This window comes from Salmo salar, chromosome ssa08, assembly GCF_905237065.1.
Source record: "Salmo salar chromosome ssa08, Ssal_v3.1, whole genome shotgun sequence".
Taxonomy (NCBI): Eukaryota; Metazoa; Chordata; class Actinopteri; order Salmoniformes; family Salmonidae; genus Salmo; species Salmo salar.
The window spans coordinates 1,288,948-1,313,622 of record NC_059449.1 but is presented as its reverse complement, the minus strand read 5'-3'; the positions used below and the strand labels follow the sequence as shown (position 1 = coordinate 1,313,622).

The 24,675-nt window shown below is 43.4% G+C and overlaps 1 protein-coding gene across 1 annotated transcript in view; it reads left to right on the top strand.

The window, feature by feature from the left end:
• The window catches only part of LOC106610017 (protein FAM193A), a 43,439-nt gene that overhangs the window by 6,529 nt on the left and 12,235 nt on the right, over window positions 1-24,675 (top strand). The window contains exons 5-18 of the mRNA XM_045722640.1: window positions 7,622-7,789; window positions 8,351-8,582; window positions 14,366-14,490; window positions 14,666-14,813; window positions 15,174-15,248; window positions 15,475-15,549; window positions 15,670-15,782; window positions 16,205-16,459; window positions 17,604-17,751; window positions 18,162-18,305; window positions 18,505-18,789; window positions 22,674-22,890; window positions 23,714-23,755; window positions 23,818-24,003. Of these exons, the coding sequence (XP_045578596.1) occupies window positions 7,622-7,789; window positions 8,351-8,582; window positions 14,366-14,490; window positions 14,666-14,813; window positions 15,174-15,248; window positions 15,475-15,549; window positions 15,670-15,782; window positions 16,205-16,459; window positions 17,604-17,751; window positions 18,162-18,305; window positions 18,505-18,789; window positions 22,674-22,890; window positions 23,714-23,755; window positions 23,818-24,003 (2,213 nt within the window). The remainder of the gene's footprint in view (window positions 1-7,621; window positions 7,790-8,350; window positions 8,583-14,365; window positions 14,491-14,665; window positions 14,814-15,173; window positions 15,249-15,474; window positions 15,550-15,669; window positions 15,783-16,204; window positions 16,460-17,603; window positions 17,752-18,161; window positions 18,306-18,504; window positions 18,790-22,673; window positions 22,891-23,713; window positions 23,756-23,817; window positions 24,004-24,675) is intronic.

The following is a 24,675-nucleotide window of genomic DNA, read 5'->3' as shown; positions in this document are numbered from 1 at the left end:
GACTGTTACTTTTGATTTTGACCCCCCCCCCTTTGTTCAGGGACACATTATTCAATTTCTGTTAGTCACATGTCTGTGGAACTTGTTCAGTTTGTCTCAGTTGTTGAATTGTTGTTGTTGGTCATGTTCGTTTCATATAAAGCAGTAAAAAAGTAATATGTGCTCAGTACTTGTACGGTTTTAAGCCGAATACTTCTCTATGCTGCCTGCAGCATAATCTGTTTTCTATTGCGCACATATGATAGACAGTTGTTGGTCTGAACCGTCTCTGGAGCCACTGAGACAGAGGAGCATGTATCAATCCTTCACTGCAATTCATTGATTTACTGCTGGCCGCAATAAATCAATGAATTGCAGTGAAGGATTGATACATGCTCCTCTGTCTCAGTGGCTCCAGAGACGTGTTCAGACCAACAACTGTCTATCATATGTGCGCAATAGAAAACAGATAAACAAAATAATAATGATTCTCAAATCAGTCGAGTCATTTAAAAAAGAACGACTCGTTCGCAAACTGCACATCACTACCACATATTTCCCTGTTACCTCTTCGGTCACGGTGATCTGGCTCTGCTGTGGTGGCTGTTCGGACCAGAGTATGTGAGCGAAGCTGGAGCGGATCGAAGAGTGGAGCGTGCCCAGTTTGACTGGCGCAAGATTCCCAAAGGCTGGAGCGTCGGCCTTCTTTCCAGCTCCAATTTCGCTGCAGTAGCGCTCACTTCACGAACTCAGGGCATGCCCAGCCCAGGATGCATTTGTAGTCTCCTTGTGTGCTGCTGCTATAGCCCCTTGCTTTAGCTACTGTGATGGAGTTCACTAAATATTTTCATAAAGAAACTGATAAGTCAAGGTGACTTACAAAGATGAAAGAATCTTTGTTGAATCTGAGAAGACACATCCCAAAAGCATGATAGTGTACTTACGTGTACACAGTGGTGGAAAAAGAACCCAATTGTCATACTTAAGTAAAAGTAATGATGCCTTAATAGAAAATGACTTTAGTTAAAGTCACCCAGTAAAATACGACTTGAGTAAAATCTAAAACTATTCGTTTTTAAATATACTTAAGTATTAATCATTTCAAATTCCTTATATAAAGCAAACCAGACTGCACCATTTTTCTTCTTTCTTTTTAACCAGGGGTATACTCCAACACTCAGACATAATTTACAAATGAAGCATGTGTGTTTAGTGAGTCCGCTAGATCAGAGGCAGTAGGGATGACCAGGGATGTTCTCTTGATGGTTCAATTCACGCACTAACATTCAGAATGTAATGAGTACTTTTGTATGTCAGGGAAATTTATGGAGTAAAAAGTACATTTTATTTTCTTAAGGAATGTAGTGAAGTAAAAGTTGTCAAAAATATAAATAGTAAAGTACAGATACCCCCCAAAAAACGACTTAACCTGTTGGGGCTAGGGGGCAGTATTTGCACGGCCGGATAAAAAACGCACCCGATTTAATCTGGTTACTACTCCTGCCCAGTAACTAGAATATGCATATAATTATTGGCTTTGGATAGAAAACACCCTAAAGTTTCTAAAACTGTTTGAATGGTGTCTGTGAGTATAACAGAACTCATTTGGCAGGCCAAAACCTGAGAAGATTCCTTACAGGAAGTGGCCTGTCTGACCATTTCTTGCCCTCCTTGATCATCTCTAACAAATACAGGGGATCTCTGGCATGACGTGACACTTCCTACGGCTCCCATGGGCTCTCAGAAGGCGGGAAAAAGCTGAACGATGTAATTCCATCCCCAGGCTGAAACACATTAGTGCGTTTGGCAAGTGCTCTATCAGAGGGCCATTAGACTGAGGCTCGTGCATGAGGGGATAGCATGCTTTTACTTTCACTCTCTTTGTAATAAAAAACGATTTCCCGGTCGGAATATTATCGCTTTTTTTACGAGAAAAATGGCATAAAAATGGATTTTAAACAGCGGTTGACATGCTTCGAAGTACGGTAATGGAATATTTAAAACATTTTGTCACGAAATGCGCCATGCTCGTCACCCTTATTTACCCTTTCGGATAGTGTCTTGAACGCACGAACAAAACGCCGCTATTTGGATATAACAATGGATTATTTGGGACCAAACCAACATTTGTTATTGAAGTAGAAGTCCTGGGAGTGCATTCTGACGAAGACAGCAAAGGTAATAACATTTTTCTTATAGTAAATCTGACTTTGGTGAGTGCTAAACTTGCTGGGTGTCTAAATAGTTAGCCCTGTGATGCCGGGCTATCTACTGAGAATATTGCAGAATGTGCTTTCATCGAAAAGCTATTTTAAAATCGGACATATCGAGTGCATAGAGGAGTTCTGTATCTATAATTCTTAAAATAATTGTTATGCTTATCGTGAGTAATTTAGTAAATTCACCGGCAGTGTTCGGTGGGAATGCTAGTCACATGCTAGTCACATGCTAATGTAAAAAGCTGGTTTTTGATATAAATATGAACTTGATTGAACAAAACATGCATGTATTGTATAACATAATGTCCTAGGGTTGTCATCTGATGAAGATCATCAAAGGTTAGTGCTACATTTAGCTGTGGTTTGGGTTTATGTGACATTATATGCTAGCTTGAAAAATGGGTGTCTGATTATTTCTGGCTGGGTACTCTGCTGACATAATCTAATGTTTTGCTTTCGTTGTAAAGCCTTTTTGAAATCGGACAGTGTGGTTAGATTAACGAGAGTCTTGTCTTTAAAATGGTGTAAAATAGTCAAATGTTTGAAAAATTGATGTTTTTGCATTTTTGAGGTATTTGAATATTCAGCTTTGATTTCTTTCATCACATTCCCAGTGGGTCAGAAGATAAAAACACACAGGTGTATTTGGTTGCATTGATTTTAAATTGTTTAACTTGGGTCAAATGTTTCAGGTAGCCTTCCACAAGCTTCCCACAATAAGTTGGGTGAATTTTGGCCCATTCCTCCCGACAGAGCTGGTGTAACTGAGTCAGGTTTGTAGGCCTCCTTGCTTGCAGAAGCTTTTTCAGTTCTGCCCACAAATATTCTATAGGATTGAGGTCAGGGCTTTGTGATGGCCACTTCAATACCTTGACTTGGTTGTCCTTAAGCCGTTTTGCCACAACTTTGGAAGTATGCTTGGGGTCGTTGTCCATTTGTGAGACCCATTTGTGACCAAGTTCTCATTTACAACTGCGACCTGGCCGAGATAAAGCAAAGCAGTGTGACAAAAACAGCATAGTTATACACAAACACACGTACAGTCTATAACACAAAAGAAAGGAAAATAGAAACATCTGTGCAAATGTAGAGGAGTAGGGAGGTAGGCAATAAATGGGCCCTAGAGGTGAAAATAATTACAATTTATTATTAATACTGCAAGTAGAGATACTGGGGTGCAAAAGGGTAAGTAATAATATGGGGATGAGGTAGTCAGGTGTGCTATTTACAGATTGGCTGTGTACAGGTACTACGGTGATCGGTAAGCTGCTCTGACAGCTGATGCTTAGAGTTAGAGAGGGGGACTCCAGCTTCAGAGATTTTTGCAATTCGTTCCAGTCATTGGCAGCGGAGAACTGGAAGGAAAGGCGGCCAAAGGAAGTGTAGGCTTTGGGGATGACCAGTGCAATGTACCTGCTGGAGCGCGTGCTACGGGTGGGTGTTGCTATGGTGACCAGTGAGCTGAGATGAGGCGGGGCTTTACCTAGCAAAGACTTATCGATGACCTGGAGCCAGTGGGTTTGGCGCCGAATATGTAGTGAGGGCCCGCCAACGAGAGTGTACAGGTCGAAGTGGTGGGTAGTATATGGGGCTTTGGTGACAAAACGGATGGCGCTGTGATAGACTACATCCAGTTTGCTGAGTAGAGTGTTTGGGGCTATTTTGTAAATTACATCACCGAAGTCAAGGATCGGTAGGATAGTCAGTTTTACGAGGGTATGTTGGCGGCATGTGTGAAGGAGGCTTTGTTGCGAAATAGGAAGCCGATTCTAGATTTAATTTTGGATTGGAGATGCTTAATATGAGTCTGGAAGGAGAGTTTACACTCTAGCCAGACACCTAGGTATTTGTAGTTGTCCACACAGAGCCGTCCGGAGTAGTGTTGCTAGTTGGGCGGGAGGGTGCAGGCAGCAATCAGTTGAAGAGCATGCACTTAGTTTTACTAGCAGTTAAAAGCAGTTGGAGGCTACAGAAGGAGTGTTGAAGCTCGTTTGGAGGTTTGTTAGCACAGTGTCCAAAGAAGGGCCAGATGTATACAGAATGGTGTTGTCTGCGTGGAGGTGGATCAGAGAATCACCAGCAGCAAGAGCGACATCTTTGCTATATACAGAGAAAAGAGTTGGCCCGAGATTTGAACCCTGTGGCACCCCCATAGACTGCCAGAGGTCCGGACAACAGGCTCTCCGATTTGACACACTGAACTATCTGAGAAGTAGTTGGTGAGGCAGTCATTAGAGAAGCCAGGGCTGTTGAGTCTGCTGATAAGAATGCGGTGATTGACAGTCGAAAGCCTTGGCCAGGTTGAAGACGGCTGCACAGTACTGTCTTTTATCGATGGCGGTTATGATATAGTTTAGGACCTTGAGCGTGGCTGAGGTGCACCTATGACCAGCTCGGAAACCAGATTGCATAGTAGAGAAGGTACGGTGGGATTCGAAATGGTCGGTGATTTGTTTATTAACTTGGCTTTCGAAGATTTTAGAACTGCTGGGCAGGATGGATACAGTCGGGGGGGAAAAAGTATTTGATCCCCTGCTGATTTTGTACGTTTGCCCACTGACAAAGAAATGATCAGTCTATAATTTTAATGGTAGGTTTATTTGAACAGTGAGAGACAGAATAACAACCAAAAAATCCAGGCATGTATATGTGCTTTCTTGAGCAGGGGGACCTTGCGGGCGCTGCAAGATTTCAGTCCTTCGCGGCGTAGTGTGTTACCAATTGTTTTCTTGGTGACTATGGTCCCAGCTGCCTTGAGATCATTGACAAGATCCCCCCATGTAGTTCTGGGCTGATTCCTCACCGTTCTCATGATCATTGCAATTCCACGAGGTGAGATCTTGCATGGAGCCCCAGGCCGAGGGAGATTGACAGTTCTTTTGTGTTTCTTCCATTTGCGAATAATCGCACCAACTGTTGTCACATTCTCACCAAGCTGCTTGGCGATGGTCTTGTAGCCCATTCCAGCCTTGTGTAGGTCAACAATCTTGTCCCTGACATCCTTGGAGTGCTCTTTGGTCTTGGCCATGGTGGAGAGTTTGGAATCTGATTGATTGATTGCTTTTGTGGACAGGTGTCTTTTATACAGGAAACAAACTGAGATTAGGAGCACTCCCTTTAAGAGTGTGCTCCTAATCTCAGCTCATTACCTATATAAAAGACACCTGGGAGCCAGACATCTTTCTGATTGAGAGGGGGTCAAATACTTATTTCCCTCATTAAAATGCAAATCAATTTATAACATTTTTGACATGCGTTTTTCTGGATTTTGTTGTTCTGTCTCTCACTGTTGAAATAAACCTACCATTAAAATTATAGACTGATCATTTCTTTGTCAGTGGGCAAACGTACAAAATCAGCAGGGGATCAAATACTTTTTTCCTTCACTGTACCTGGTAGGTTCCTTGATGATTTGTGTGAGATTGAGGGTATCTAGCTTAGATTGTATGACGGCCGGGGTGTGTAACATGTCCTAGTTTAGGTCACCTAACAGTACAAACTCTGAAGCTAGATGGGGGGATCAATTCACATATGGTGTCCAGGGCACAGCTGGGGGCTGAACGTGGTGTATAACAAGCGACAACTGTGATAGACTTGTTTCTGGGAAGGTGGATTTTTAAAAGTAGAAGCTTGAATTGTTTAGGCACAGACCTGGATAGTGGGACAGAACTCTGCAGGCTATCTCTGCAGTAGATTGCAACTCCGCCACCTTTGGCAGTTCTATCTTGTCTGAAAAAGTCATAGTTAGGGATGGAAATTTCAGGATTGTGTGCTAAAGCAGTGAATAAAACCAACTTAGGGAGGATGCTTCTAATGTTAACATGCATGAAACCAATGCTTTTACGGTTACAGAAGTCAACAAATAAGAACGCCTGGGGAATGGGAGTGATGCTGGGGGCTGCAGCGCCTGGGTTAACCTCCACATCACCAGAGGAACAGAAGAGGAGTAGGATACGAGTACGGCTAAAGGCTAAAAGAACTGGTCGTCTAGTGCGTTCAGAACAGAGAGTAAAAGGAGCAGGTTTCTGGGCACGGAAGAATAGTTTCAAGGCATAATGTACAGACAAGGGTATGGTAGGATGTGAGTACAGTGGAGGTAAGCCTAGGCATTGAGTGACGATGAGAGAGTTGTCTCTAGAGGCACCATTTAAGCCAGGTGCGGTCACTGCATGTGTGGGGGGTGGAACATAAGTGCTAGCTAAGGCATATTGAGCAGTGCTGGAGGCTCTACAGTGAAATAAGACAAAAATGACTAACCAAAACAGCAATAGACAAGGCATATTGACATTAGGGAGAGGCATATGTAGCCGAGTGATCATAAGGTCCAGTGAGTAGCTAGGCGAGCTGGAGGCACGGCGATTCAAACACCAGTCCCTCCTGCTGACTCATTTTACTGTGGATTTGGATACTTTTGTACCTGTTTCCTCCAGCATCTTCACAAGGTCCTTTGCTGCTGTTCTGGGATTGATTTGCACTTTTCGCACCAAAGTACGTTCATCTCAAGGAGACGGGACACGTCTCCTTCCTGAGCGGTATGATGGCTACGTGGTCCCATGGTGTTTATACTTGCGTACCATTGTTTGTACAGATGAACGTGGTACCTTCAGGCGTTTGGAAATTGCTCCCAAGGATGGACCAGACTTGTGGAGGTCTACAATTTTTTTTCCTGAGGTCTTGGCTGATTTCTTTTGATTTTCCCATGTCATGCAAAGAGGCACTGGGTTTGAAGGTAGAACTTGAACTAAATCCACAGGTACACACACCTCCAATTGACTCAAATGATGTCAATTAGCCTATCGTTGTGCTGGTGTTCCAGCACAAGGTTGCACAGAGTGCAAAACAATTTGCCCCCACTTTCATGTAAAACATTTTTAAATAGTTTTGCACGGCCTTTAACTATGATTTTTGTTGGCAAATGAGATGGTTTCCTGTTCATTGTTCTGCCTGTCAGTCGTTATCTGTCAGTAATCAACCATAGGCTTTACACGCTTACCTGGGGTGGGGGGGTAGAGTTTGTTGTTTGCTTGGGCTGTTTTCCATGGTAACAGTGAACATAATTGCGAACCCTCTTTTGATTGGACACTTGTGCGGAGATTGGTCAAAATAGCGAGCTCACGCATAAATGCGTGCATTCGTTGATTTTTGTGTTGAATTATGCAATCACAGAATAGTGGAATCCTGGAGGGACTGGATATTAGCCCTTTAAAAGAGGAACATGGATGCACAGAATCACTAATACTTCTACTATATTGGTTGTATTCGTATAGTAAATTAAGTAGGAAACGCTCATTTTTGTTTTCTGTTGCATAATGTTTAACTGTTGCTTGCCCTAATGAACATGACCCTGGGTCCCTTGTCTAAGAGCACCCAGTGACCTCTCACTGATGCATCACAATTACCTCTTTGACCTTCACCCCCTCCAGGGAGATTTCAGCTGAGTCAGAGCGCGAGTCCCAGCTGCTGCAGAACCATTGGTCGGAGGTACGCTACCTAGTGCGGTGCATCTACCGCCAGACAGGCACGCCGCTGGCCGACGACAACGACCATCCCCTGGACCGCGACAAGGAGGGCATGAAGGAGCTGGTGGACAGGTAAGAAGACCCAGCTAGAAAAAAGGCAGCATGTCTTCCACCCTCTTTCCCTCAGTCTGTCTCTGCCTTCTTCCTTTCTCCCCTCTTTCTATTCCTTCCATCTTTCCTTCCCTCCTACTTGACTTTACACACTTCCTACCTTCCTACCCTTCATCTCTCGCTGCTTCCTGCCTCATTCCTTTCTTTCCTTTTGCCCTCCATGCTCTCTCCCATCCCTACCATCCTCTTTTCACTTCCATCTTCAAGGTGATCAGTTATCTGACAAGAGTACCGCAGTAATCATTGAGGAGTGGTTACCTCACTTTCCCTTATTCAATTTTGCCAGATAAGAGATTACCTTCAGAAAATGGTAAGTCATTTCAGAGGCTAAATCTTCCTCTGCTACTACTTGGGTCTAGACCATTTGTTACGTCGTTCCAGGAAAATTAAATCAAATTCAAGTCATTTGAAAGTGTTTGAGATGCATTTGACCCAGGACTGACCACCATAGATAATCACTACAAGTATTAGCATATTGTACGCTGGGTCTTATGATATCCATCTTACCCACCTCCTGTTCAGGCTGTGCGAGAAGGACCCGTATCAGCTCTACCAGAGGCTGGAGCAGCAGGCCCGCGAGTACGTCCTAGAAATGAAGGTGTGCCTGCTCAAGCACCTGTCGACCGGCTCCAAGGCTGCGGCGGCCGCCGCCCAGGGCCCCCCACAGGCCCACCAGTTCGTCTCGCTGCTCCTGGAGGAGTACAGCGCCCTCTGCCAGGCTGCGCGCACCATCAGCAGCTTCCTCCTCACCCTGGTGAGTCTTCCGCTGTTAGCGATAGCATTAAAGATACCATCACATTAGCAATAGTATAGTCTTAGACCAATGGGCTTTTAAACAGTCTTGCTCAATAATTTTCAGGATTGGCATTTCCGCTAGCCTTAGTGTTAGCCTTAGTGTTAGCTTGTGCGTTAGCCTTTATCAAATCAAAGTTTATTTGTCACGTGTGCCGAATACAACAGGTGTAGACCTTACAGTGAAATGCTTACTTACAGGCTCTAACCAATAGTGCAAAAAAGGTATTAGGTAAACAATAGGTAAGTAAAGAAATAAAAACAACAGTAAAAAGACAGTGAAAAACAGTAGCGAGGCTATATACAGTAGCGAGGCTATAAAAAGTAGCGAAGCTACATACAGACACCGGTTAGTCAGGCTGATTGAGGAAGTATGTAGATATAGTTAAAAGTGAATATGCATATATGATAAACAGAGAGTAGCAGTAGTGTAAAAGAGGGGTTGGGGGGCGCACACATTGCAGATAGTCCGGGTAGCCATTTGATTACCTGTTCAGGAGTCTTATGACTTGGGGGTAATAGCTGTTGAGAAGTCCTTTTGTCCTTTGTCCTTTTGTCCTCTCTACTACCGGTTGCCATGCGGTAGTAGAGAGAACAGTCTATGGCTGGGGTCTTTGACAATTTTTAGGGCCTTCCTCTGACACCCCCTGTTGTAGAGGTCCTGGATGGCAGGCAGCTTAGCCCCAGTGATGTATTGGGTCGTGCGCACTACCCTCTGTAGTGCCTTGCGGTCGGAGGCTGAGCAATTGCCGTACCAGGCAGTGAAGCAACCAGTCACAAGGCTCTCGATGTTGCAGCTGTAGAACCTTTTGAGTATCTCAGGACCCCAGGCTTTGTCGTGCCCTCTTCACGACTGTCTTGGTGTGTTTGGACCATTCTAGTTTGTTGGAACTTAAAGCTCTCAACCTGCTCCACTACAGCCACGTCAATGAGAATGGGGGCGTGGTCGGTCCTCCTTTTCCTGTAGTCCACAATCATCTCCTTAGTCTTGGTTACGTTGAGGGAGAGGTTGTTATTCTGGCACCACCTGGCCAGGTCTCTGAACTCCTCCTTATAGGCTGTCTTGTCGTTGTCGGTGATCAGGCCTACCACTGTTGTGTCGTCTGCAAACTTAATGATGGTGTTGGAGTCGTGCCTGGCTGAGTACAGGAGGGGACTGAGCACGCACCCCTGGGGGGCTCCAGTGTTGAGGATCAGCGTGGCAATTATGTTGCTACCTACCCTCACCACCTGGGGGTGGCCCGTCAAGAAGTCCAGGATCCAGTTGCAGAGGGTGGTGTTTAGTCCCAGGATCCTTAGCTTAGTGATGAGCTTTGAGGGCACTATGGTGTTGAACGCTGAGCTGCAGTCAATGAATAGCATTCTCACATAAGAGTTCCTTTTGTCCAGGTGGGAAAGGGCAGTGTGGAGTGCAATAGAGATTGCATTATCTGTGGATCTGTTTGAGTGGTATGCGAATTGGAGTGGGTCTAGGGTTTCTGTGATAATGGTGTTGATGTGAGCCATTACCAGCCTTTCAAAGCACTTCATGACTACGGACGTGAGTGCTACGGGTCTGTAGTCATTTAGGCAGATTTCCTTTTGTGTTCTTAGGCACAGGGACTATGGTGGTCTGCTTGAAACATGTTGGTATTACAGACTCAATCAGGGACATGTTGAAAATGTCAGTGAAGACACCTGCCAGTTTGTCAGCACATGCCCGGAGCACACGTCCTGGTTACCTTTACTGTTGCCTTTGTGTTAGCCATTTTGTTAGCATCAGACTAGCACAGAGGGACAATGCTTGGTGCTGCTCAGTGTCTCTTTAGCGATTTAGCCTGAATTTTGGCGACAACATGAGCTATACTAGACTTGCCCCCAGTACGCGAAGGCTAATAAGTGACGTTGCCTCAGTAACTCGCACAGGATTAACATGGGCTTTAGAATCTCCACAGAACTCCTGGACAAGCCAAAGACGGTGTCACAGAATGACTCATACTTTTCGGAAGCAGCACAGATGTTTGTCTGAAAGTTGTCACCTTAGATTAGGGACAATAGTCATCAGCCTAGACAGCTGCCACTGCTGTGGTTCTGGAATACGGGGTAGCAGCCATTTAGCCACCTGACAATGGTGTCGCTCCAGTTAAATTATACATACACACAGTGAGGTCCAGATTATTGACAGCCTTGATAAAGATGATTTAAATACTGAGCTATATTTTATGCTCAAAGAAATTTGGTAAATTATTTTATACTAATACAATTGCTCAGAGAAAGCGATTTTTGTTTATCAAGTAATAAAAAAAATTCTCTCAAAGGTAGAGGTCAAAATTATTAATGTTTCAATGCTTCACCTTTTGAGAATAACGGCACTGAGCTGAGATGACCATTGCAAAATGTAGATTTTGTGACCAATTTAAGCATTTCTTCGTGGATTTTGATGTGTGCTTGAGCATAGAATATAGCATAGTATTTGGATTTTTCTATAGTCATTTTTGCTTATCTTTATCAAGGGTGTCAATAATTTTGCACCGCACTGTATATTTAAGAATTTTCCGAATAATTATTATTATTATTTTATTTTTAAAAAAGTGTTAACTTAATCGGGGTAGGGGGCAGTATTTTGACGTCCGGATGAAAAGCGTGCCCGTAGTAAACTGCCTGCTACTCAGGCCCAGAAGGTAGGATATGCATATTAGTAGATTTGGATAGAAAACACTCTGAAGTTTCTAAAACTGTTTGAATGATGTGAGTATAACAGAACTCATATGGCAGGCAAAACCTGAGAATAAAATCTAACCAGGAAGTGTGGAAATCTGAGGTTTGTAGTTTTTCAAGTGATTCTCTATCCAGTATACAGTGTCTGTGGGGTCATTTTGCACTTCCTAAGGCTTCCACTTGATGTCAACAGTCTTTAGAACGTTGTTTCATGCTTCTACTGTGAATGGGGAGAGAATAAGAGCCATTGGAATCAGATGACTGAGAAAATGACATGAGCTCAATCGCGTGCGCTCACATGAGAGTTAGCTGTGTTCTTTTTCATTTCTGAAGACAAAGGAATCGTCTGGTTGGAATATTATGGAAGATTTATGATAAAAACATTCTAAAGATTGATTCTATACATCGTTTGACATGTTTCTACGAACTGTAATATAACTTTTTTGCGCGAGCACAGTGGCTTTGATTACTCGACTGAACGCGCGAACAAAATTGAGGTATTTGCATTTACATTACATTTTAGTCATTTAGCAGACGCTCTTATCCAGAGCGACTTACAGTAGTGAATGCATACATTTCATACATTTTCTGGTACATCGTACTGGTCCCCCGTGGGAATCGAACCCACAACCCTGGCGTTGCAAACACCATGCTCTACCAACTGAGCCACACAGGACCCGTTGAACTTTATCGAACAAAACAAACATTTATTCTGGAACTGGGATTCCTGGGAGTGCATTCCGATGAAGTTCATCAAAGGTAAGTGAATATTTATGTAATTTGTCATTTCTGTTGACTCCAAAATGGCGGTTATCTGTATGGCTTGTTTTGATATCTGAGCGCTGTACTCAGATTGTTGCAAAATTTTCTTTTGCCAAAAAGCTTTTTTGAAATCTGACACAGCGGTTGCATTAACCTGTTAGTGCTAGGGGGCAGTATTGACACGGCCGGATAAAAAACGTACCCAATTTAATCTGGTTACTACTCCTACACAGTAACTAGAATATGCATATAATTATTGGCTTTGGATAGAAGACACCCTAAAGTTTCTAAAACTGTTTGAATGGTGTCTGTGAGTATAACAGAACTCATATGGCAGGCCAAAACCTGAGAAGATTCCATGCAGGAAGTGGCCTGTCTGACAAATTGTGTTTCATCTTGGCTCTTTTTATTGAAGTCTGAGGATCTTTGCAATAACGTGACACTTCCTACGGCTCCCATAGGCTCTCAGAGCCCGGGAAAAAGCTGAACGATATCGAGGCAGCCTCTGGCTGAAACACATTATCGCTTTTGGCAAGTGGCCGATCAGAGTACTATGGGCTTAGGCGCGTGCCCGAGTCGACCGAATGCTTTATTTTCTTTCGTCTGTTTACCTAAACGCAGATTCCCGGTCGGAATATTATCGCTTTTTTATGAGAAAAATGGCATAAAAATTTATTTTAAACAGCGGTTGACATGCTTCGAAGTACGGTAATGGAATATTTAGAATTTTTTTGTCACGAATTGCGCCATGCTCGTCACCCTTATTTACCCTTTCGGATAGTGTCTTGAACGCACGAACAAAACGCCGCTGTTTGGATATAACTATGGATTATTTTGAACCAAACCAACATTTGTTATTGAAGTAGAAGTCCGGGAGTGCATTCTGACGAAGACAGCAAAGGTAATAACATTTTTCTTATACTAAATCTGACTTTGATGAGTGCTAAACTTGCTGGGTGTCTAAATAGCTAGCACTGTGATGCCGGGCTATCTACTGAGAATATTGCAAAATGTGCTTTCACCAAAAAGCTATTTTAAAATCGGACATATCGAGTGCATAGAGGAGTTCTGTATCTATAATTCTTAAAATAATTGTTATGCTTTTTGTGAACGTTTATCGTGAGTAATTTAGTAAATTCACCGGCAGTGTTCGGTGGGAATGCTAGTCACATGCTAATGTAAAAAGCTGGTTTTTGATATAAATATGAACTTGATTGAACAAAACATGCATGTATTGTATAACATAATGTCCTAGGGTTGTCATCTGATGAAGATCATCAAAGGTTAGTGCTACATTTAGCTGTGGTTTGGGTTTATGTGACATTATATGCTAGCTTGAAAAATGGGTGTCTGATTATTTCTGGCTGGGTACTCTGCTGACATAATCTAATGTTTTGCTTTCGTTGTAAAGCCTTTTTGAAATCGGACAGTGTGGTTAGATTAACGAGAGTCTTGTCTTTAAAATGGTGTAAAATAGTCAAATGTTTGAAAAATTTATGTTTTTGCATTTTTGAGGTATTTGAATAACGCGCCACGGGATTACACTGGCTGTTGAGTAGGTGGGATGCAAGCGTCCCACCTAGCCCATAGAGGTTAAGGAGAAGTGTATCTATAATTCTTTGAATAACTGTTTAATATTTTATCAACGTTTATGATAAGTATTTCTGTAAATTGATGTGCTCATTCACCGGAAGTTTTGGAATGCAAAACAATTCTGAACATTACACGTCAATATAAAATGGGTTTTTTGGATATAAATATGAACTTAATCGAGCAAAACATGCATGTATTGTGTAACATGAAGTCCTATGAGTGCCATCTGATGAAGATCATCAAAGGTTAGTGATTCATTTTAGCTGTATTTCTGGTTTTTGTGACGCCTCTCCTTGCTTGGAAAATGGCTGTGTGGTTTTTGTTGTCTTGGCGCTGTCCTAACATAATCTAATGTTGTGCTTTCACCGTAAAGCCTTTTTGAAATCGGACAATGTGGTTGGATTAACGAGAAGTGTATCTTTTAAAATGGGATTTTTGTTGTTTTGAATTTTCCTCCTGCTATTTCACTGGCTGTTGAATAGTGTGTCCCGCAGGTGGGACGCTGGTGTCCCACATACCCCAGAGAGGTTAACAGATAGTGAAAGAGGATGATAATGGGGAAAGACATCGAGGTTGTGTCAAACGGCCCTATGCGAACACAGTAGGCGTGTGCCTGAGGCTGCGGCATTACCGCTAGACCGGCCAGGACGCATGAACTTGGTTTCTAACTCTTTTCTTGTCTGGGTTCCACAGGAGAACGAACACTTACAAAAGTTCCAGGTGACGTGGGAGCTGCACAACAAGCACCTTTTTGAGAACCTGGTGTTCTCTGAGCCCATCCTGCACAGCAGTTTACCTGCACTGGTTGCACAGCTGAGGTAAGACGTTATTAAAGTGTATACTTCATATAATCCCTTTGTTTTGTTTGTTTTAGTATAGCAACATCATTAAACCTGGTCTATCCTCAAACCTAAATAGGCCATTGGTATGATAAACTGGTCTAGCTGTGTGTTTCCAATGTTTTCTTAAAAAAATTATGCGATTTCTGATTAGGCACGGCACGGCCTCCCACGACTCGTACAACGAGGACATGTACAGGACCCTGCTGGAGCGCTACCAGCAGCTGGAGCAGGAGATGGCCGCCGTGGCGGCCGAGTGGCAGGAGTGTGAGAAGAGGATTGACGACTACGTCGACGAACAGGTACACACACACACACACACACACACACACACACACACACACACACACACACACACACACACACACACACACACACACACACACACACACAGACACACAGACACACACACACACACACACACACACACAGACAGACAGACAGACCAAGAGAAACACATCAAATACACACACAATATCCCTGTCTCTGCTACACTCCACGGGCTGTTCCTTGTGTGTTACAATGGAACTTAAATAAGTGTAATTTACATATTGTTATGTCCTGAAGGTTTTTAACAAATGCATCTCCTTTGAATGGTTTCTTTTGAATGGTTTTCTTTTGGTTTTTCTGATGCTTAACAACTAGTTTTCTCTTTCTGGCAGCTGCTTTTTAAGGTGGAGGGCCAGAATCTCACAAATCAACGGACAGAACCACATAAGTCCTTAATTAGCAAAAATGTAAGTAGTTTATCGCACAACTCAATTTCAAGTCATTTAAGACAATTACTCTAGGTATCAGCATTGGCTATCTTTTCATTCCCTAACCATTACCCCTTTTATTTATGTCATATTATTTATATAGTTCAACAGAGAAAAGGTGGATAAGTGCTCTAACTTATTAAAAAGCCGACACATTTCGACCTCAATCTGTCAAAGCTCATAATTAATGTCTACCCGTTTCCAGACTTTGAAAACAAAACAACGGATGCTGAAGGAAGACTGGGAGTTCTTTAAGCAGAGGAGGTTTATAGAAGAACAGGTATGATGAACAAACAGTCTATAGAAATAGTCGTTTTCTTTGGGTGAAACTGGCCGGACAGATTTTGATCGTGTACGTTTTTAAATCTGCTGTACGTGAATTTTATTTTTCTCTTTGCAGTTAACCAACAGTAAGAAGTCTTTAGCTGGTGACAGTAACTTTACAGACACGATGAGAATGCTCTCCTCTCGTCTCAGCATTCCAGACTGTCCAAATTGCAATTATCGAAGAAGGTGAGTTTGGAGGATTCATTTTGCTTGCGATTTACAGATGGTGCGTTTGTTTCTTTGTAACGTGTAAGGTAAAATACTCATTTTTTTATTTATTTTTTAATTCTATTTTTTTTTAATCTTTTTTTTTTTTTACCTATGTGTGTACTGTACGACACAAGTTCAATAAGACGTTCAAACTTGTGTGCAAGTATGTTTTTAATCATCATTTATTAACCCAAAGTAAAACAAACCGATGTTTCTAACCAGTACCCAGTGTTATTCAGTGACCTGAAAGGAAATGGGGTATAAAAGTGTTTAGCATCTCATGAAACACATCAATATATCAACCACAAAAACGATGACCTGGAACACCACCACTGGCCACCTGCGACCCAACCTTTGTGAAACCACCTTTTAATTAACAACCATCGCTCCTCTCCCAGATGCACCTGCGACGACTGCAGCCTCTCCCACATCCTGACGTGCGGCATCATGGACTCGCCCATTGCCGAGGACCTCCACATCAAGCTGCCGCTTCAGGCCACGGAGCCCCCACAGCACCGTGACTACCTGGCTGAGGTGCACACCCCCAGCCTCTCCTCCGGGGGCAGCTCAGCCTCCGCTTCGGCCTCCAGCTCGCCCATCACCATACAGCAGCACTCGCGCCTCATCCTGCCAGAAGGGGTCGCCACCACCTTGTAAGTCCACCAGGGGTGGCGTGTTCTTTGTTGTAAAAATATGTATTTATTTATTCAGCAGATTATAGCAAATTTATTTTCAAAACAAGACCTAAGTATATCATGTAAAGCAATAAAATATCACAGGAAAAAAAACATACAAAAAAGCAATACATTACAATAATGTAAAAATATTTATATATCTATCAAAGATACACATTACTAAAATGAACAAAGAACAGGCTTATGAGTTCATGCTAGTGCTGGGACGATCAACTGAAAATTATCAACACTTATCGTGGATGTTATGCTGATATCGTTAATTACGATAAATAACCTATAGGGCCCTACTAGGCTCGGCAGGTAGCCTAGAGGTTAGCGTTGGTCAACCGGAAGGTTGCTGGATTGAATCCCCAAGCTGACAAGGTAAAAATCTGTCGTTCTGCCCTGGGTGCCGAAGACGTGGATTTAAGGTTTAAATGCGGAAGGCACATTTCAGTTGAATACATTCAGTTGGACAACTGACTAGGTATCCCCCTTTCTCTAGAGAATTATTTTACCTTTATTTAACTAGGCAAGTCATTTCAGAACAAATTCTTATTTACATTGATTATTTACAATGAACCTGGCCTAACCTGGACGATGCTGGGACAATTGTGTGCCGCCCTATGGGACTCCCAATCACAGCCGGATGTGATGCAGCCTGGATTCGAACCAGGGACTGCAGTGACGCCTCTTGCACTGCGCCACTCGGGAGCCCTTAAATGTGAAGTATGAAATTAGTTTGCTAATACGGGTAGTTGTTAATGGGACAATTGATAGCTACAATATTCAAAGTAGGAGTTTTAAGGGTAATATTACAAAAAAATAACTGTTGCACATTGTTATAAAGTTATTGTTCAATTTATTTTGTCCACATTGCCCAGCTCTAGTTCATGCTACCAGCAGGATTTATCCCAATATCTAGTTGTTATAGATGTATTTATTGTGGTTATGGTTACTCTTGTGGTATATGTAGTTATAACTCCTTGTTATCAGGTATGTGCTCTCCAATCATGTAATGTCATTTCCTATAATAATTTTATCATGTTAACAGGGCCACTCCTGTTTTGGTATTCACCTTCATTATTTTCTCTTTCCCTATCTCTCCCTCCTCGCATGGTAGTGACGACAATGAAGTGCCTCCACTGTTGGGCAAGTTTGCGGACATCTACCCCATGGGCGGCTATGAGGACCCAGGGGTGGTGGCCGACATGAACGGCCTGCACAGCGAGCTCAACGGTGGCGGGGAGAACATGGCGCTCAAAGATGAGGTGTGTGGGTGGTTGACGGCTCCGGGGTGTAGTTTACCCTAGGTACAGATCTAGGATCAGCTTCCCCTCCCCCAATCCTGACCATAACCATTAGTGGGGGAAATGCAAAACTGGCCCAAGATCAGAATCTGGGGCAACTTCACCATACACTGTGAGTGATGGTGCCCTTGATGCAAGTTTAACACATTTCACTGCTGAATTGCTCTGTCCAAGTTCCTGGACTGGGAAAGATTTGATTGAGGAAATGTTCTTTGACTCTTAGTTATTCCTGCTTCCTTTCTCTCTCCCATCTCTATCCTCCTCACTCTCCTCTCTCCCTCTGTTTTCTCTCATCCTCTGCCCACTTCCTCCCATCTCTCTTTCCATTCCCCTCACTCTCCCCCCTTCCTCTAATTTCTCTCTCCCCCCAGTCTCCTGGAGGGAGCAGCAGTAGTTCGTCGGAGGGCGACGAGGAGGAGGCTGACGAGGAGAGCTGCGGGGAGCCTCCGGGCCAGCGGAGGGAGCATTCCCCAGGGAAGAGCAACAGCCCTCCGCCCTACTACCAACAGCAACAGGTACAACCACACTACACAACTAGGGCTTGAGGAAGAATTGGAATCAGGTTAACCTACTGAGATATAGAATACCTAGAGAAAGATTCTATTCAATTTGAATAGATTCCAATGCATGGGGAACACAGCCTCCACATAGCCGATTGTATGTCGCCGTCTAAGTAAAACTCATGGTAGCCATCTTGTTTCTCTCTCATTCCAGGTGGAACAGCACGCCTGTGAGTGCCACGTGTGCAACCAGGACCTGTCCTCCTCCCTCCCCCCCCTTGGCCCAGCTCCCCCCCTCTCCCCCCGCCGGATCCACACTCCCCCCTCCGGCCACCACCATCAGTTCTTTACTGAGGGCAACAACCAGACCCCCAGCCATTCAGCCCTCCACCTCTACCCCCACATCCACGGCCACCTACCCCTGCATAACCTCTCCCACCTGCCCCGGCCCCTGCTGCACCCCACACTCTACCCCAGCCCCCCCCTTTCACACAGCAAGGTGAGTGAACACACACATACCACCAACAAGGGTTAAGGGTAGATGTTACCCTTAACCTCTCTGGGCTAGGTGGGACGTTAGCGTCCCACTCTATTCAACAGCCAGTGGAATCGCGTGGCGCGAAATACAAATACCTCAAATGCTATAACTTCAATTTCTCAAACATATGACTATTTTACACCATTTGAAAGATAAGACTCTCGTTAATCCAACCACGTTGTCCGATTTCAAAAAGGCTTTACAGCGAAAGCAAAACATTAGATTGTCAGAGTACCCAGCCAAAAATAATCACACAGCCATTTTTAAAGCAAGCATATATGTCACAAAAACCCAAACCAAAGCTAAATGCAGCACCAACCTTTGATCTTCATCAGATGACACTCCTAGGACATTATGTTATACAATACATGCATGTTTTGTTCAATCAAGTTCATATTTATATCAAAAAACAGCTTTTTACATTAGCATGTGATGTTCAGAACTAGCATACCCAACGCAAACTTCCGGTGAATTTACTAAATTACTCATGATATATGTTGACAAAAAACATAACAATTATTTTAAGAATTATAGATACAGAACTCCTTTATGCAAACGCTATGTCAGATTTTAAAATAGCTTTTCGGCGAAAGCACATTTTGCAATATTCTGAGTACATAGCTCAGCCATCACAGGCTAGCTATTCAGACACCCGCCAACGTCGGGGCAACATAAACTCAGAATTACTATTAGAAAAATTGGATTACCTTTGCTGTTCTTCATCAGAATGCACTCCCAGGACTTCTACTTCAACAACAAATGTTGTTTTGGTTCCAAATAATCCATAGTTATATCCAAATACCTCAGTTTTGTTCGTGCGTTCACGTCACTATCCGAAGGGTAACGCGCGAGCGCATTTCGTGACAAAAAAAAATCTAAGTATTCCATTACCGTACTTAGAAGCATGTCAAACGCTGTTTAAAATCAATTTTTATGCTATTTTTGTCATAAAATAGCGATAATCTTCCAACCGGACAATGTTGTATTCATTCAAAGATTGAAAGAAAAAAATGGCGATGTCTCGTGGACGCGCATCTCCAGTCTCACTGTCCCCAGGCAGACCACTTACAAACTCTGCTGCTGTACTTTGCCCAGAGACAGGAGACGCGTCATTCCGCTTTCTGAACGCTTTCGAGCGCCAATGGAAGCCTTAGAAAGTGTCACGTAACAGCACAGATGCTGTAATTTCGATAGAGAATGCAACAGAAGGACTACAAATTGTCAGACAGGCCACTTCCTGCATGGAATCTTCTCAGGTTTTTGCCTGACATATGAGTTCTGTTATACTCACAGACACCATTCAAACAGTTTTAGAAACTTTTGTGTTTTATATCCAAATCTACTAATTATATGCATATTCTTGTTTCTGGGCAGAGTAGTAACCAGTTTAAATCGGGTACGTTTTTTATCCGGCCGTGAAAATACTGCCCCCTAGCCCAGACAGGTTAACCACAAATCTAAGGTCAGATTATTACCCTACTTCCAATACTGACCTGGGGTGTCCGAGGGGGCTGGGTGAATGAAATCTGACCCTGTGTCAGTGGTTAGGGGCAGCTTATATTAACTCCTGAATGCTCAACTGATACAGGCTGTGCACCAATAGTCTTGAAAGGCTTCCTTTACTTGTGTCCCTTATTGATCTTACCACTGCTCTGTAAGGGTGTTGATAGGTGAAAACCATTTCAAAGGTCTTGAGGTAGAGGAGACAACGAATGGAAGTCATTTATGGGTATTGGGATACAGCCATAGTCACTTACAGATATGGCTAGCACAGTTATTGTATAATCAGTTATGGACAATGACCATGAACAAAAAAATGATAATCGTATTAGTACATTCATTTTAGGAGAATGGGGGAATGAACTATGTATAGTTTACCCAATAGCAGTTTTTCATTTTTACATGAATTGGGTAAAGTTGGTAATCATTTTACGAGAGGTCGGTCGGAGAAGCTGAATTTCCAAAAGTTCCAAGCAGTCAAAACTATTTGTTTTTGAGACAGTGGTGTCACCAAAGCTGTGTTATATTCATTAGGTATGTTGTAGCAAATTTTAAAAGATTTATTATAAGCTCAAAACATTTCAACAAAACGACAACTGAGTAACCGTGGTCATTTGCATGACAATTGTTACCAAAAATGCCATTGTCACAGCCCTAGTTAGACACTTTATTGGCTATACTTTGTCTAGAAAACTGATGGGGATTTACATTATTTAAGTTTAAGGATATGATTTGAGTGGTAACACCTCTCATCCTCTTAACTGGTAATTTTGGGTGTTTTCACCTTTGGAACTTTTCATTGATGGAGTTTGTTTTGCATGGCCCGGTGCCCCGGGTGGGTGGAGTTTTTGCATTTTAGAACATTCCATTGGTCCTTAAGTGAAATCTCCACCCAACCGGGGCACCGGACCATGCAAAACAAATTCGCCCATTGATGCATTCCCTTCAGGGGATTTACATCATCACAAGGAAGTGATTCAACTCTGTTATACCTTTTTTTTTTGGTTGGATGTTTCACTGTAATTGCATGGATATGCCACAAGGTCGCACTGTATCAAATGAGCTCTTAACTACTATGAGGGATTGCAGCTTGGTTATGCCAAGTGTTGCTGTAAAAAGCTGTCACTATTGAAAATATCCTGTGAGACTAAGGGTCCAAGCAAATACAGTTGGTTCTGTGTCCTTTATTGCATTTATTGGCATTACTTTGGCTGTTTTTTTCACAGACACAGAATTAATATGGGCTGAGGGTCCAAGCACCAAGGGCCAGTTTCCCGGACCCAGATTAAGCCTACTCCTGGACTAAAAAGCAAGATCAATGGAAAATGCTTTTTAGTCTAGGACTATCAATCACATTTATTTGGTTAGGGAAAAACTCTCTCGAAAGGCAGAACCCTAAAGAGGAGCTAGGCTGGAGTCATCAGGCACACAGGACAACAGATAAGACAGGATAATTACACCAGATAGTCTGTGCCAGGTTCAGTCTATCCTATCGCAGCATAGATACTGCACCCGTCCTAGGGACGGCATGGTGGACCACTAGTAAGCCAGTGACTCAGCCCGCGTAATATGGGTGGAGGCAGAGAATCCCAGTGAAGAGAGGGGAGCCAACCAAGCAGAAACGGCAAGAGCGATTCGTCACTCCAGTGTCTTGCCATTCACCTTTGCACCCCTGGGCCAGACTACACTCAATCATAGTAAATAAGAATTTGTTCTTAACTGACTTGCCAAGTTAAATAACAGTTCAATAAATAAAAAATTGGACCTACTGAAGAGATGAGTCTTTAGTAAAGACTTAAAGGTTGAGACCGAGTCTACGTCCTTACATGGATAGGCAGCATTCCATACAATGGAGCTCTATAGGAGAAAGCTCTACCTCCAGCTGTTTCCTTAGAAATTCTAGGGACAATAAGGAGGCCTGTGTCTTGCAACTGTAGCCTACGGTTGGAGCAGTAAAATCTTGAAATCAGCCCTAGCCTTAACAGGAAGCCAGTACTGGAGTAATATGATCAAATGTTTTGGTTCTATCCAAGATTCTAGCAGCCGTGTTTGGCACTAACTGAAGTTTATTTAGTGCTTTATCCGGGTAGCCGGGGAGTAGAGCATTGCAGTAGTCTAATCTAGAAGTGACAAAAGCATGGATTAGATTTTCTGCATAATTTTTGGACAAAAAGTTTTCGATTTTTTTACGAAGATGGAGAAAAGCTGCCCTTTAAAATATTCTTTATGTTCTTCTAAAGAGAGGTCAGGGTCCAGAGTAACGCTGAGGTCCTTCAGTTTTATGAGACAACTGTACAACCATCAAGATTGTCAGATCAAACGGAACTATTCTATCCTGTTCCTAGCCTCTCCCCCCTTCCCCCACATCGAGCCACACAGGGCCCAAGCAGCAGGCCTTCAGCCCCTCCCTACCGGACCACGTCTACCAGAACTGCTTTGGCGGCGGCGTTGGCGACTGGAACAGCTCGCTGCAGTGCCTCTCGCTCAAGTTCGAGAACATCTGCGACGCTGCCATGATGAAGAATTGGAACCCATCAGTGCTGCTGCAGGAGCCCCTGCCAGGTGAGAACATACCTCTTCATCTAGCCCACGGACGACCAACCTTCCTCCTGGAGAGCTGGAGGGTGAAATCGCCCCTTGGCTGGTACTGGGTCCGTTTAGTATTTTCTGCACTAATGGTTACAGTTAAGATTGGGGAGGGAAAGCTGATCCTAGATCTGTGAGGGAACTTGTCCACGGAGCTAGCTAATCTACTGCAGACTTTCACTACAAAACCTAATATAGCCCGCCTGATTCTACTAATCAGCTGCTCTCACAGAATAATTCATCTTAATTAGCTAAATCAGGTGTGGTACAATGGGGGTGGAGCAAAAGCCTGCATACCAAGTAGTTCTCCAAGAGAAGGATGATTCTGCCATCCCTGATGTAGGCTAAAGGAGGGGCACATTTTATTTCAGCTCCCAGCTCCATTGCCTTCAACTACATGCCTGATCTTGTAGTAAGAGTCCCATTCCACTCCCATTTCAGCCTCCTTCCCCCAGCTCCTCCTCCTTCTGACTTGGTCTCTGTAGTTACACAAGGATGGGTCCCGACAAGGTTAAGTGTTCATTCTACTATAGTAGAATTGTTCCACCCTTGTGCCATAGAATTCAATGTACACTTGAACTTTGTGTGCGGTTACAGCCATCCTTATTGTTTGTCCGACGTTCTTTCTCACCCATCTAAATCTTTAGACTTACACAGGATCTTACACATGCGGCGAACTCTTGTTTTTCAAATGTTTTTCGCCAGGCCATCCTTGTAAATAAGAATTTGTTCTTAAGTTACTTGCCTGGTTAAATAAAGGCGAAATAAATACAAATAAAATGTTTGTCTTCATCTCCAGGGGACATGCTTGGATCACCCCACCACCCCGGCGTGCCCCTCACCCCGCCCTCCTCCGGCTATGGGGACCATGCCCACACCGCCTCGGCCGAGTCCACCCCCCCTTCACCTCCCCCCCCCCCCCCTCGCCGTCGGAGCAGCAACAGCCCCTGCCCAGGGAGAGGAAGAACACCGCCAAGAAGAAGTGTCTCTACAATTTCCAAGATGCCTTCCTGGAGGCCAACAAAGTGGTGATGGCCACCTCTGCCTCCACCGCCTCAGTCTCCTGCACGGCAACCACTGTCCAGTCAAGTAATAATCACATCCAAGTTTCATCTAAAAGACCCAACTCCTTAGGTAAAACTTAGGTAAAACTGAAGAGGAGGAGGAGCACAGCTTTGGGCTAGCCCAATGGCACACTGCTACGCTCCAATATCCATACTAACACACCACCACATGCATATGTTTGGTTAATTCTAAAGGCGTCAGCATGCATAACCGAACTAGTGTGCTCGCGTACTCCCTTAAAAGATCTTCGCTTGAAAAATTTGATAAAAGCAGCAGTAGTACTGTTTGTCCATTTTGAGACACTGTAGTCAGAATTAATCTAAGAACTCAAGAAATCAGTCCATTCATTTTGACGAGAAGATCCTAGTCGCGCAATTTTACATTTAACTAAGATGTTTGGTGCAGCATTTCTCAATTTAAAAAGTATGTCGTAAAAGGACAACAAAGTCTATTGAAGAATATCTACTGTTGACCAATCAGCAACGGAGGGGCGTAGACTTCGGCTACCGACTTCGTTTTGCCTCAACCCAAAAAAATTGTGCCCAAACAAACAATATCACAATGTCTTCATAATAAACTCTTCGGAACTTTTTCAGTTGGGATGCATGCAGAAGCTTTAAGAAGTATGCTAGTGTGGGTATTGGAGCAGAGCCATATCTGTATAGTCTAAAGTCGCTTCATCTCCATGTCTTCTTG